The sequence below is a fragment of the Staurois parvus genome, unplaced genomic scaffold (assembly GCF_062004578.1).
Source record: "Staurois parvus isolate SC_StPar_1 unplaced genomic scaffold, SC_StPar_1.0 ptg000237l, whole genome shotgun sequence".
Taxonomy (NCBI): domain Eukaryota; kingdom Metazoa; phylum Chordata; class Amphibia; order Anura; family Ranidae; genus Staurois; species Staurois parvus.
In genome coordinates this window covers 6160291-6176019 of record NW_028318033.1, presented here as the reverse complement: position 1 = coordinate 6176019, position 15729 = coordinate 6160291, and the positions used below count along the sequence as shown (strand labels likewise).

Genomic DNA, 15729 nt, shown 5'->3' with positions numbered 1-15729 from the left:
TTGCACATTACCTGATGTGTTTATATGTTTTTGTATTTCATTGTATATTTCATAATCATTTTTAATTTGTTTGAATGCGGTACTTATTGACAATTACCTCTGCATTGATTAGTTGTTACTGAGTGCAACACAAGTGTGTGTGTGTGTATATATATATTATACAGTATATTTAGTAGGGTCTTTTATTTGGTATGGATTACACGGACGGACCGTCTATCTGTTTTTCATACATCAACGGATGGATGAAAAAGGGACAGAAATGTATTTCTATGGACCAACAGATGATCATCTCTTTACCATCTATTTATTTCTTTGTTCGTTCAAGTCCATATTATATGAACAAAGGTACTGTATGTCCAGATTCGTTGAAATGGAATGGATGTAAATTTTTATATCCATTTTTAGGCAAGATACATTTTTTATTTATTCTTTTGTTACCTTTGATTGGTCTCTGTAACAATTAAGAAAAAGTGGATGCAAAAACAGATGTAGACTGATGTAAGCTGAACTGAAAGATATACATTGATGTAAACTGAACAGAGCTCAACTGAAGTGCAAACTGATGTAAAACGGAATATGTTTTTTCTTTGAAAGAATGTGACTGATGCTCTAGTGAAAGGGGCCTAAATATACTGCCAGCTGCGCCATAGTGAAGAATATTACATATTAACTCCTTCACTCCGATGTCACACAAATTAGCGGCCTCACAGAACTGGGCTTTTTTCCGTGGGGCCACATATTTGTGTACCTGTCTTTGTGCTGGGAGCGCGCCACACAGCACACTCCCAGCATAACAACCAGGGTGTCACTGAGAGCCCCAGGTCCTGTTCTAAAGAGCAGGACCCGGGACTCTTGATTCCGGGTCACATGATTGCTGTGATAGCCTTTGATTGGCTTTCACAGTGATCAGTCACTGTACAGCCCACCGTCCTTTTTTTTTTTTTCTCACTGAATGGAGGAGAGAGGTACATTGCATCTCTCTCTCCTTGCATAGAAAAAAAACTGTTAAAAAAAAGTAAAATAAATATAAAAAAATAAAGAAAAAATACCTAGATCAAGGTTTGATCTAGTTCAGTGCCATGGATAGTGTTTGGGTCAAGGTCAAAGGTCAGGATTTTTTTTTTATTGGTGTCAGTGTGAGTTTGTTTCAGGTAAAAAAAAAAAAAACTAAAAAACAAAATGCACACTATTGTTTCTGGGCTGTAAAGTGGGTACAAACAACAAATTACACACATATATGGTATTGCTGCGATCGTCAGGAGCTGGGAAATTTATTTTTGGTTGTTCTTTGGTTGTAGGTTATGGTAGTAACAAGAAACACATAGTTAAATTTAAAAAAATGATATTTTGTTTTTACTATTTTGGGTCAGTTTTTCTTTGATAATACAAAAAAAATTAGGAGATATCAATTACTATTTACCACCAAATGTAAGCCCAATTTGTCCTGAAAAAAACAAGGTATAATCTACCTGGATGTACGAAGTAGTTGTGATGATATGTACGGTTTTACTAACACATGTCAAAGTTACAAAATTGTGCTTAGGCATGAAGGGGTTAAAACACAAACCTCATAATGATTCTTCTTTAGCTGCTGCATTTCACATTACATTTTTACTAGAGATGTGCATGCCGGAAATTTTTGTTTAGTTTCAGATTCATTCGTATTTAGTTTGGTTATATTCATTACGTTGAACCAATTCATTTTTGGAATTAGTTTGTTTCGTATCTTTGGCATCCATTTCATATATTTGTTGATCCAGGTGGAGTCAAAAACGGTATTGAAACTATTTGGATGGATTCAATATTTTCAAACGTAACGAAAAAAAGTGAACAACCATGACTTATCTGTCAGCATTAAAAAAAAAACACAGAGCGGGCCCCCCCAATCCCTATCAGGTCCTTTGGGTCTGGCATATATTTTTAGAGTACCCCCACGCCAAAATGAAAAGAAAATAGGTGTGGGTTCCCCTCCGAAATCCACACCAGACCTAAGGGTCTGATTAGTATTTGGGGGGGGACAGCATGCCCTTTTTTTTTAAAAATTTAGCATCGGCTTCCCCTCAAAATCCATGCAAGACCCAAAGGGCCTGGTAAGGATTGGAGGGGACCCCAACACTGTTTTTTTTTTAAATTTTTATTTTAATGCTGGCACTTGTTTGGTTTACATTCTCCTATCAGTGAGGAGTCCCGCTGACAGCAGGTGAGTCATGATTGTTAAGGGCGCAGCGGCTGCCCGCTCCCAACCAGCTATTCACAATACATTTGGATCATTTGTTATGTTATGTTCCCATGGACCTGAACTTCTATCACATCATGTGACGTCATCTGAATGCAACAAATGCATTTGTTATAAATTCTTTTGGGTTCATTGCCATTCGTTTCTATGTCCAGTCAGAAATATGGACATATCTGAATCTCCAAAAATGAAATTTTCATCCAAAAAACAAATCAAAATAAAACAAACTGCTCATGTCTAAATATTACATTGCATCATTTTTCATTTCACCTTTAATCATAGAGATGACACTTTTTTCTGTGTTATCAACATTGGAGGAATGGAAATGTAAAGGTGCTCATGATAGTCATGTTTCATCTCTCATTTCTCCAAGGCCATTTTGGAAAATGACATAAAATGTCTTATCATTCTGTCCTTCATATTTGATAAATCACAATGACACCAACAAGGACATACATGTCAGGCTTACTTATCACTCCAAGATCCGTTCCATTCCACTTGTCCCCATGGATTTCTTAGACGGACAAGCTTTACCTTCTCTGCTTTAAATGTTGTCTATGATGTAGAAAATTTAAAGATGCAGATATGTCATTAAACATTTCTACAGATATTGGAATGAGAACTATATTTTCTACATTGAATGCTTATAAATTAGTATAAGTGCATTATGGTTGGATGAGCTCATTTCTGTGAAGGTTTCACAGACTTACAGGTTTACTCAGGAAGGCAGAACAGTATGGCATCAATGCAAAGTGCAGTAACTCCTAGCAACCACAGATTGTTTGCTTTCATATGACTACAATAACTCCGATTAGGTTGCTTAGGCATATTGCAATTTAACTTTGCAGTGCCATGCTGAATAAGACCACTGATATTGAAGTGAACTTTGCTGCCTCCTGCAAACCTATGGTTCAGATCTTCAGGGCATTGCAGAAGTGACAGAGCTCTTTTAAACACTTTTAAAGGGTCAGTCCACACAAAACAGCTATTTTAGTTTCCGATAAATTTTGACAGTAGGGACCTGTTAGGTCCGATACACTTAAAAGAGAAGTTCGAGAATATAAAAATAAACCATTCATACTCACCTAAATGGATGCAGCATCAGTCCGATACAGGGGCGGACTGACAACTCATGGGGCCCCCAGGGAATAGGGGATCATGGGGCCCCTGTGTCCTTGCTCAAACTCAAAAAAGCCTATGAAAAAGGTACCAGGGGCATCTCATGGGGCCCCCTACTGACCCCGGGCCCTCGGGCACTGCCCGAGTTTCCAAATGGTCAGTCCGCCCCTGGTCCGATACTGCATATGTCTCCTGTCACCTCTAAGACTGGGAACTGAGTGATCAAAAGACTACAGTTAATGGTTAAGTGAGCAGAGAGCTGGTAACTGTCAGTCACCAGCTCTCTGCTCTGCCCCTCCAACACTTACTGGACCACTGGGCTGTGGATGGGTGGGAGCAGTTGCCTCAGGTGAGCCAGGCATCTTGGTGAATCCCAACTTTAAAGCCAGGATCTCTCTAGAGCCTGGACTGGCTTAGTGACCTCAGCCAACAGTGGACTTTAAGATTCATAATAGAAAATATGGCCAAAAGAGCTTTGGCCCTATTTCTCCTTTAAAGTGTTTGTTACCCCAACATATCATATTCCTGATGTGTACCTGTTGTACTATGTACTTGTTTTAAAAAGAATCCTATTCTGTTTGCGTTTCTTCCTTTGTGTGTGTGAAATACTTGGTGATCTAGCTAGTTCCCCTCTTTCCTATTGCAAATTGGCCACGTTAGGCATGAGAGCACATCCATCCCAGTGTGGTCAGTATTCTGGCTGTGCTGGGAGTACAACCTGCCTTTCCTCCACATGCTCCCCTGTACAGATCTTTACTGGTAGGCTCAGTGTATTGGTGTTTCTCTGCCTCTTGCTGACATACATTCTCTGCCTCTTGCAGCTAAGAACTGAGGTTATTTGCAAAAAAAAAAAAAGTATTTCTTATATATATATACACACACACAGCGGCTAAAATAAGTATTGAACACGTCACCATTTTTCTCAGTAAATCTATTTCTAAAATTGCTATGAAATTCTCACCACACGTCCGTAACAACCCATGCAATTCATACATACAAAGAAACCAACACAAATAAGTTCAGAAATTAAGTTATGTGTAATAAAATGGAAATACACAGGGAAAAAGTATTGCACATATGAAGAACAGAATAAGGCATGGAAAGCCAGCTAAAATCTATCAGTATTTAGAAAGCAATCCTACCCCTTGTCAGTGCAAATTAATATCAGCTGGTTCAGTCTCGACTGATGGCCTATAAAAAGGTGTCTCATTACCAAGGTGTCACACAAAAAGCAAAGAGCTCTCTCAAGTCCTTTGCAGCCTTATTGTTGCAAGTGACTAGTTTCTCCATACAGGAGGTGTCTTGAAGCTGTCATTACCAACAAAGGATTTTATGCAAAGTATTAAATAAATTTCAGTTAATGTGTTCAATACTTTTTCCCTGTGTAATTCCATTTTATTTAATATAACTTAATGTTTGGGCTTATTTGTTTTGGTTTCTTTGTATGTAAGGAATGCATTGGTTGTTACCGACATTTTGTGTCAATAGCACCTTTAGAAATATGTTTACTGAGAAAAATGGTGGCATGTTCAATACTTTTTATACCTGCTGTATATTCAAATTTGAAATGAAAGGTTTGCCTTTCATTTCTATTTTAAACTAAATGGGTTGCTTTAACAGGTAAGGGCTCACATATACTTTAATGTCCCCAGTCTGTATACCTGCAATGGCCATTTTAAACATTTTCCACTGGTGATTTTTCAAAAATGTATTTTATGTTAAAGAAAATGCAACAGGAGTTGCTGGAATACTCAAGGGTGGGCAGTAATACAAAAAACTCCCAGGTGAAGAGGAACAGATTTGAGAATTATGCATAGGAGTTCTTACTGTTGCAGTGCCCTCACCTACACTGCTCCAGTGAGGAGGAATCGCCACCAAGGTTTCTTCTAAAAATAACACTTTTATGAGCGTTAGTCTCCTGCACCCCCTTCTATCCTCAGTGATTCATCCCACAGACCCCTACATCACTGCACAGTCCTGTATTGATAAAAAGGTTGTTGGGAGGAATTGGAAGTACCAAGTTCAGAAGTCAATTCAGGTGGCAATTCCTCATCCCTGGAGGTGGCAACTTCTCTTCCCTGGAACAGTGCAATAGAGCTTCTTGAATTAGGGATGACTGCAAATGATCATAAACATCAGGTTCCTTCACACCATGTACTCAGGGGTCCTCAAACTTTTTAAACGGGGCCAGTTCACTGTCCCTCAGATTGTTGGAGGGCCGGACTATAGTTTAAAAAAAAAAAAAAAACTATGAACAAATGCGGACACAGTACAGGAGATGACCAGAGACTGTGGACATACAACGGCGGCGGGAATATTGGGCCGGCCGCTCCATAAGACGCACAGACATTTTCCCCCCAAGTGTGTCTTATGGAGCGAAATAGTGCCCCATCATTGGTGTCAGTGGGAGGAATAGTGCCCCATCGTTGGTGTCAGTGGGGGAAGGAATAGTGCCTCATCACTGGTGTCAGTGGGAGGAATAGTGCCCTATCATTGGTGTCAGTGGGAGGAAACATGCCCCATCATTAGTATCAGTGACACCAATGATGGGGCACTATTCCTCCCACTGACACCAATGACACTTAACTTGCTGACCCCTGTTCCAGCATGGTGCTGCTGCATCCAGCACACCTGGTTGCAGCAGCACCATCAGCACGGCACACTTACCTGTCAGCTGTCCTTCTTCACTCCGGCCTCTCCCTCACTCGATGTTCGCTGTGCAGCTCGGCTCCGCCTCCTCGCAGGTGATTGGCCGCCTGTGTGCCTTTCCTGAGCTACAGTTCTGGCGCCCAATCACCGGTGAGGAGGCGGAGCCGAGTGGCAGGAGTGAATGAAGGAGCAGCGCTTTCTGGACTGGATTGTCCTGGGACTGGAGCCAGGTAAGGTACAGCAGCCCCCTGCCCGCCCCTGTACTTAGTGTCCCTTCCTCGCGGAAAATACGCCCCTGCCGGCGGCCCGGATAAATGGCCTCGCCGGGCCGCATGTGGTCCACGGGCCGTAGTTTGAGGACCCCTGATGTACTTCATACGTGCCTTGGCCACTTGGTGACTGTGGTTGGTGACTCCACACTTGATTTCCTGGCAATAACCATAACCTTAAATATCAGTTTTGGATATAATAATCCTTTAAACAAATTTTCACCAGAAAACACCTGTGCTATGCCAGTAATATAAATATTAAAGTTATACCTCTTCCACTCCTGTTACAGAATAAGCATGGCCTTTAACCAGTCCACTGGCCATGCGGGTCTCAAACTGTGCCGGTACAATAGCCTGAAACAACAGAGACAATGGTTAGCCAGCCACACTCACAATAACCCAATCTTCTGCTATGTTAGTCAGTTAAAGGAACATGACATCTTGCTTGGCAGCGTAGATCAAGGTAATTAAACCAAATGTACTGAAGCCCTAGGGGCTGATGTCTGAGATTTGTAATAAATAATTCCAGACAAGGCCAGCTACTGTCAGTTCTTGAAAACCACACATTGCACAAGACAAACAATACAAACACATTGTTCTGCATTATTTAGAGTCAATCAGTAGTTATGTCTGAGCAGAATTAAAAGCAACAAGCAAATTATCTAATTTTTCCATGAAAATATAAGAGATACTGCTGATCAATGTCAGCTACCTAAATGAAACATAAAAGCATATACAGTATACTGTGAAGCAGCATAAATACCTGAAGGTTTATAAAGAACACGTACAGTAAACTCAACATGCGCTTTTCCAAAGTAAGAATATCTAACATTCACTTTTAAATGAAAACAAACATGACATGATTAAGAAAAGAATTGTTACATAATGCATCCTTTTGGTAACAGAAACAGAGAATGCATCGAAGTCTAAAATCACCACATACTGCAAGAGACAGTTTCATTTGCACTTCAATAGGTAAAAGAAAGTACTAGACAATATTCCATAATCAAAAACAAGTCCAAAGCAACATTCACGGTACACATTTCAGCGACATGCTTTTCTTCTTAAAATTCTTGATGTCATCTACTGTTTTTGAATGTTTGGAAAGAATCACTGTCTCTAAATCACCCCTTCAAGAGCTGATAGTTGCTCAGAGAATATATAAGAATTCATAATTCTGCCGATTGGCATTATGGTTGAGCCCAACACATGTTACTTTTTACTGGACAGCTGGTATTCCTGATACCCTTCTTATATCATTCAGTTGTTCTCCTGGTAGTTGTGTGGGCTGTCTGGGAGAGCTATGAAGAAGATTATGCGTTACAGAATCCATACCCCCCCCGGTTACACTGATCTGACTTTGAAATTGTGTGACTTCCAGTGAAGTCGCATGATTTCAAAGTTGGATGTTATTCCGACTAGAGGTGCGACTTGCATGCCATCTTCCCAGATGTCTATGTAAGTCGCACATGAAGTAGTGCATTCACTACCTTAGAAATCGGTGCGGCTCTGACCAAATCGGAATCGCACCGATAGGACCACTTTAATTGCGGACAATAGGGTGCGACTTGCCATGCGATTTACCACTTGCACGGCATGGCAAGTTGCACCTGGTGTGACGAGGGTGCTAAAAAGTATGTAAACCCAGCATTTCATATTCCTGATCTGTGCCTGCTGTACCATGCACTTGAATGAAAAATATTTTAAAAAATCCTGTTCTCTTTGTAGTGCTTCATTTGCGTGAAATCTTTGGTGTTCCAGCTAGTCCCTCTGCTTTCATATTAAAACTGACCACACTAGGTATGAGAACACAGTGTGGTCAGTTCTCTAGCTGTGCTGGGAACTCAGTGTGCTCTTCTCCAATGATCATACTTTCACTGAGATGATCTTCTGTTCCTCCTCCCCCAGCTCTCTGAGCTCCTTATGCAGCAGAGAACAGAGGGAATTTGATCACTTATTAAAAAAAAGGGGAAAAAAGGTGTGTATAATGTTTTTTTTTTATATCTATACACCAATGATTTCCCTTTCATTTATATTTTATACTGAATGGATTGTTTTACAAGGTGAGGGTTTACAATCACTTTTATGACAGTATCAGAAATATGTACTGGAATGCACACAGAGTACTCTCTTCAAACATTCATGTGTACAAGATCTTTCAAGGTTGACACTGCTGATTACGTGAAGCGGGGAATATTTGAAGAGTCTTCCAGGTGTGGGTAATGTTGAAGTATAATAATCCATTAATGTAAGCTAATAAGTGTTCTAAATTTAGAAGGCCTAGAAAATGGAATCCAGTTAAACTTTTTTGTGTTAGTTTTGAAAACATAAGAAAATGAGGGAGGATACAGGGACATAGCAGCAACAAAACCCCTGGCAGAGGTGGTATGTGTTTACAATATTGTCTTTTCCCCTCTGGAGAAATTCCCCCTCACTTCCTTTCCTGGTAATCCCATATTAAATGAACCACGAGGGCACTGCGGTGCACAGAGTGGCACCTTTCTGCATATTTTTTGGCAATGTCCGAAACTCCAGCAGTTTTGGAGGGGAGTAAGTGACATAAAGTAACACACTGCTGTGGTCCTGCAGGACGACCTTGTTGTATCTGTTATGAAGACTTAATAAGAAATACAAGGCCTCTTACTATCCAACTGCTGAATGCAGCGAAGGCCCATATCCCACTCCACTGGAAGGAAGTTGCTCCTCTTTTCAGGGTAAATGATCTCAGGGACATGAAGGACCTTACAGCCCTTTGTGTAACACAGAAGAAACCTTCCAGGACACCTGAAGATCTTGGCAATGTTTTGTCTACACGGACACTTACCTGAAGGAACTTACTCCTGAGTGTGTTAACCTTTTAGGCTTTCTCTCTGTACTCGGGAGAGGGTACTTATCACGCCTCTAGGCTTTTGTACTTCCTCCCATTGCCTTCCTTACCCTACTCCTTTCTCCTGCCCCCCTTCTTTTAAATTAATTTATTACCACAGTCCATTCTCCAACGTCACATTTCTATTACTCTTCAGATTTGTATTTCTGGTTAATCGCTTCCTGGCTGCCCTATAGCAGATATACTGCTACAGGGCGGCACGGGTGTACAAAATCACGTATATATACGTGATTTTGTATTTCCGGGTAGGGGGTGCGCACCCTACCTGTGCCGCCATTCGCGGCTTAGGCTGTCAATCACTGGGTCCCGGCTGGTGATTACTCGCTGGCACCTGGTGATTCATGAGCATCTCTGACACAGAGGAGAACTGTATGTCAGCTCTTGCACACTGTCCCTGCCAACTCGTGCACACTGCCTTGGATGGCTGTGCACAGCACAGCCATCCAAAGCAGTGCGCTTACAGTGAAGCACACAGACACAGCACAGAGTAAACCTGCACACAGTTAACCCTTTGCCTCACATGTTGCCCCTTCCTGCCCAGTGCCATTAGTACAGTCTCAGTGCTTTCTTTTTTTTAGCACTGGTCAATGTATTGGTGTCACTGGGGATGTCAGTGACACCAAGTCAATTCCCCCCAGTGTCAGAATGCCCACTGCAGTGAAAAATTTTAAAAAATAAAAAAAATCCCAGTATATATTTCGCCGTTTGTAAACACTATAACTTTCATGTAAACCAATTACTTTACATGTATTGGGATTTTTATTTAGCAAAGACATGTAGCAGAATACATTTTGGCCTAAATTTATGATGGAATTTGATTTTTAAAACTTTTTACTGGACATGTTTAATAGAAAAAGTAAAAAATATTGTTCTTTTTCTCAAAATTGTTGGCTTTTTTTATAGTGCAAAAAATAAAAAATGCACAGGTGATCAAATACCACCAAAAGAAAGCTCACTTCGTGGGGAAAAAAGGACGTAAATTTCATTTGGGTGCAGCGTTGTATGACTGCGCAATTGTCAGTTAAAGTAACGCAGCGCTGTAACACAAATATGGTCTGGTCAGGAAGGGGGGTAAATCCTCAGGAGGGCAAGTGGTTAAATAGATGGTAATGCCTCTCTATCTGTTTTTCATCTCTCAGTGGTCTGAACAGTCACAGCCTATTTTAGTGTTTGCCCTAACGTTCTATGCTGCTAGATAACCTTTTTTTTATTGTACCCTGCATTGTTGTTTACACGCCTCTGCTCATTTTACCTCTTATGGACAACATTTTGCTTTTGTTTTACCTTATTGGACGTGTACCTTACTGATTATGGCAGTCCTGGTAACACCATTTCACTGCAATTGTACTATTTAACTATGACATCTGGAGAACTGCTTACCTCTGTAACCTGTTTGCCTTATCTGTGCACAATCAATGCATTAATAAAGGAATTAAAAAAAATAAATCAATAACCAAAAGGAGGACATCTACAATGAGGACAAAGATAGCAACATAAAATAGATGAAAGTTCTATCCCCTTCCCATTCTTAAAAAAAATAAAAATAAATATTTTGGTTGACATGTCAGTTTAAAATGATTTAGCCACTATGAATTCAACACTAGACACCTTTGTTAGATGAAACCCACTTAAAGCATTACAAACAGTTCTAAAGTCATGCTTCCAAACCTTGCCCCTTATACACTAAATGTATGAAGGCCTTGCTTGGCCCTTGGGACCTTACATAATAATGAACTACCTTTTTATGTTTTATGAACACACAAAATTAAGTTTATATTGGGCTCAATAGAACCTTTGGGCCTTTTAATGGTTGTAATATTTTGCCATGGCACTTTCAGATGAGGTTGAAAAAAACAGTAAGCATTAAGCTACTTATATGGTACAGATAACTGAATGAGCCTCAAGAATTCCTGTCCATTGACATAGCTGCTATGTATTTTGCCTGATATAGATCATTACATTATTACATGCTGTATTGTCAGATCTATAAAGCCACCATACCATGCATGGGGTATACAAACCACAGGTGGTTTTGGGTCCAAGCCTTTTCCATCTAAATCAGGCTGCTTGTCACCCTCACTTTGTATCATTCGTTTTAATGCTTGCCCCATATCAGGAGGTGACATACCATAGGAAAACGCATTCACTTCCTGGCATCAGCAACAGAGAGCACATAGGTTAAGACAAGCTACAACAAACTATGTATACAAGACAAGAGTCAAATAAACACATATTTGCAGTATTTTATATTTGCCTCCTTACAGAGAAAGAGAGCTCAAATAAATATATATTACAGTATTAAATAGATCCCCTTAAAGTAAACATGTGCTTTGCCCATGTAGGAGAAAGCAACAGTTTTGAATGAATGCCCACCTCCCTAGTAGCATGTACTCACCTTTCCTTAGCTTCCCTACCGCTCAGTTCAGCCATTGGGAGAGAAGAAATGCTCTGTATTTCTGGGTATAGAGTTCATGTGATAATGCTGGAGCTTAGTGATTGGCCCATCTCTGTTACATGGGTGCAAGGAGAATCCTCATCTCTGTGTAAGCTCCAGCTGGAATGAGTTCATAACACATGGCTCTCTTTCTTTGCTTCCTGTGTTTAAAGCTCTAAAGTGAACCTGCTACTGTGCTCTCCATGGGTAAAACACTATTTCACTTGGTAGCACTATGAAAGCTGTCTAACCAATGAGTTTCTCAGTAGCCTGACCAGTTATAATAAATGTAAACTGAAAATGTGGATTACATGCATATATACTTATAGTGCATATTATCAAACAATGGTATTGTGAGCACCATTTGATCATAGGATTGATCTAAACATATCTAAACGTCCAGAAATAATGGTAAATAAATAAATAACTCCAACGCAAGTGTTCTTGCGGTGCATCGTGCAAAAATTGCAAGGCAAAGTGGTACACAAATTGTATTAGTGACTTCTGTGACCGTATTCCTCCCACAGAGATGAGTGTAGATTGCACTAACCAGAAAGCGCAATGGTAATGCGCATTTGAGTGTTAACCAACTCCTGGTCATCCGCCTATTGAAACTGGATCACAGAGAGGGTCATCAGGCCTACATCAGCTGGGCAAGGATCGCAACCTCAGGGTCTCCAGATATCAGGGGATATGCAATCGTCTCATCAGCAGGGGGAGTATAACCATTCCTTGTGTGGCCACCAGATCCTCCCAAGCAAGCCTTGAAGGGGGGGGGCTCGGAAGTAACGAGCCAGAACAACAGAAAGGTCTGATAGTGTAGTACTTTATTATCCACAGGGGTAAAACATACAGAGTACTAGAACTAGGTACTCACATGCAGTAGTAAGCAGTTGATGTTAGGGAATTCCAAAATGGCCGCCGGCCGTCCACAAGAGCCATGCGGTGTGACGTCACAGGATGTAGGGCACCTCTCTAACGCGTTTCGTGTGCTTGCACGTTATCAAAGGGCCTGCTTACTACTGCATGTGAGTACCTAGTTCATACTTCGTTCACTTTTATGTGACCATCAAGAAATTCACCCAGAGAAATTAAATACAGCAGTTGCTGGGGCACTTGCATGTAGGAAGGGTATTGCTGCAAAAAACTGCCAGAGATCAGCAAGGTTTATATTCAAAAAAGAAAAAAAAGACAGTATTTGTATCTTTTTCTAAAAAGAATTGTTTACGGTACACTGTACTTTATCAAACTAATGGGAATATTATTTATAAAGCAGTTCATGTGAACTGTAATTTAAAACATGCACCAGGAAGACACACCTGCCATGAATATCTGGTGAATGTCACATCCACCACTTCCCTAAATGAATGATATTTAGAAGTATATTTATGATTTGTACTTAATTATGTATGTAATAGCAAAACTGAATACTTAGTCTAAATGTTGAGATCTTACAAAATGTTGGTAGCAACAAAGAACAATGGCAATATAAAATTCACAACCTATAGGTCAAAACAATTTTGAAAATATTTTTTCAAGGATAATAGGTTTACATAATTATTTTTACAGATACATTACTCTGTCCATATATATGTTTTAAAACGTTGGTACATATGGGAGCTGTACCATAAAACAGTGAAAGTGTTGACAGATTTATAGGAGCAGGTGTCATACCCATCATGTTGCCCTGAATTACAAAACTAAAAATAAAATCTCCCAGAATCCTTTACTTTATAGACAGCTGGTAGCATTACACGGTCATTTTTACTGCTTTAATTGGTGGTCTCAAGAGCACTCTTTTGACTCAAACTAATATGGCTTTGTGGCTAACACAAAATAGCCCAGTTTTAATGGCAATGGATGTTGCACGTCTCATGTTACCCTCAGTATACAGGGATAATCAGAACGAGCCCAAGATTAATGCTTTTAAATATAGAATAACAAACAAACAATAAAAATTGTAGCAGCTTCACAAATTTGTAGTAGAGGGTATAATAACAGTAAAATATTTAATGGCTCTAAAAATTGTACAGCTTATCCAAATGCATTTTTACACCGTACTTACCCTGTTAAATTCCAATGATTTAATCAAGAGAAATAATAATAAATACCCTTTACTAAATATATATAATTACTAATTTATTAATATTACCTCACATGTGGTCTGTAAAGATCTTTTTTTTTTCAGTAATTACTTATTACTTATTTTGGAAAGTTGCAGGGCAAAGTGTTAATGCCTTAGCAAAGAGTTCCCCCTGACCCCTTTTTTCTCCTTTTGCGCTAGACAAATAGTGTTGCCGGATGCAGCAAGAGACCCTCTCCAGTCGCTTTGTCCTGCACGGACAAGGTGGCAGTGCCTCTTTAAGCACCAAGCATGCATTGTTTTAGGGGCTTTGGTGGTACAATGGAGGCAGGCAGGCAGTGTAAAAGAATGTCACCAGAGAGTGCTCTCTAGCTATTTGCACTATTGATTTCTATATTATATAACCAAACATCACACTTTGTTTTACATACAGTATGTACCATTAATGATTTTTTTTTTTCCATGGACAAATATTCTGGGCTGATTTCTTGCATAAGTTTGCGATCTCTAGTGACTGCACATGACTTCAGGAAGTGAAAATACTGAATCAGGCCAGCATATGGAGCAGATGTCTTACTTGCTTTAATTCCTTGTTGGCAGTTACTGTATAAAGAGGGATTCAAGCAAGCTAAATGCAACCAAAGTCATGTTTACATTGGCATGAGCCTGTGATGACAGCTCCTAATGCACAGGAAAAAAGGCAGAGGTAGGAGGTTATGGAAAGGGACGCACTAGTGGGGGGATCAGATTTTCCTCAGGCCACTATGAGTTTTGCAAATGAGAACAATACCCATGGAGTTTAGAAAGTTAAGGCTGACAATAACATTATGACTACTATTTCTTCATTTTGATCACATTTCATTGACGATATGGATATGACCGTACACTGATTGAAATTCTGCCAGTTCAATAGGAACTGGACTAATTTTGATTAGTGTGTGGCGGTCTCTGCTCAACAGAAGTGGATCGTTTGACTGTCTTCTATCAAAAGGACATGTTGGAAATCTTTTCTCTATCAGCAGTTTCAGCCAATTGGCTGAAGTTGCTGATAAGTGTATTCTGACAGTGTAGGCTCCCGCTGTCTGAATACAATGTCCCAGTGGGGAGGATTCTTCCATCCTTTTGGTTTGCATGGATGGAGGAATCAGTTTTTTTTTTTTTTTACTTTGGTTTAGCGCCCTTGCTGAAAAAACCCCAAATCATCTATGGCCAGCGTAAGCTCAATTTGTCTTCTATAGAGAGTTGGGAGTAAGACCCAACCTGGCAAATTGTCAACTCAATCAACTGCCAACATGTTTTAAGAATTGGATGGTTTGCGTTGGCTTCTCTTCTTTCTGAGTCACTGACTTGGAACAATCATAGAGACAGGGAATTTTGACACTTTTTATATGATTTACATGATGCTTCTTCCAGGTTTTCTACTAAAACATCCTAAAACAGACACCCAAGCAACTAGCATATTAAGAAAGAGGCCAGCAATGACAGCCCCTGTACTCCTCTAATGACAGTGGTCCGTAAAATACATAATACAGAGATATTGTGGATCAGTGTTGATAATAGGATTTTTGACTTACCGGTAAAAATCTGTTTCCTGGAGTACAGTACATGGCACAGGCTACCTTCAAATGATTGAGCACTGACCAAAAAGAAGGGCTGTGGCAGCATCTCCCTGTATAACCCGTCCCACTCCCAGCTAACCTCAGTTTTATAGCAAGCAATAGGGAGATCAGAACAGAGGGGTGGGTCCTGTATCCTGTGATGTACTGGTATTTACTGGTAGGTCAAAAATTCTATTTAACTGATTGTACCATACAGGACACAGGCTTCTTTAGATCAGGATGACTGGGCTGTTCAAAATCAGTCTAGTCAAGAAATGGGCAGCACAGAAAACAATGTCAACAGGCCTACATAATAATCAGGTCAAAAAGGGCTCAAAAGATTCGGAGAGCAGCTTGTAGAACCTTACAGTTGAAACTGGCATCAGAAGATACCTGAACATCCACTTTGTAGAACCTAACAAATGTGTGAATAGAAGCCCAGGTGGCAGCCTTT

The 15729-nt window shown here is 40.1% G+C and overlaps 1 protein-coding gene across 1 annotated transcript in view; it reads right to left on the bottom strand.

The window, feature by feature from the left end:
• The window catches only part of CAPN3 (calpain 3), a 177845-nt gene that overhangs the window by 58188 nt on the left and 103928 nt on the right, over nt 1-15729 (bottom strand). Inside the window, exons 6-8 of the mRNA XM_089680258.1 lie at nt 11182-11310; nt 6544-6627; nt 2706-2791 (exon numbers count right to left, since the gene is read on the bottom strand). Coding sequence (XP_089536384.1) covers nt 2706-2791; nt 6544-6627; nt 11182-11310 — 299 coding nt within the window. The remainder of the gene's footprint in view (nt 1-2705; nt 2792-6543; nt 6628-11181; nt 11311-15729) is intronic.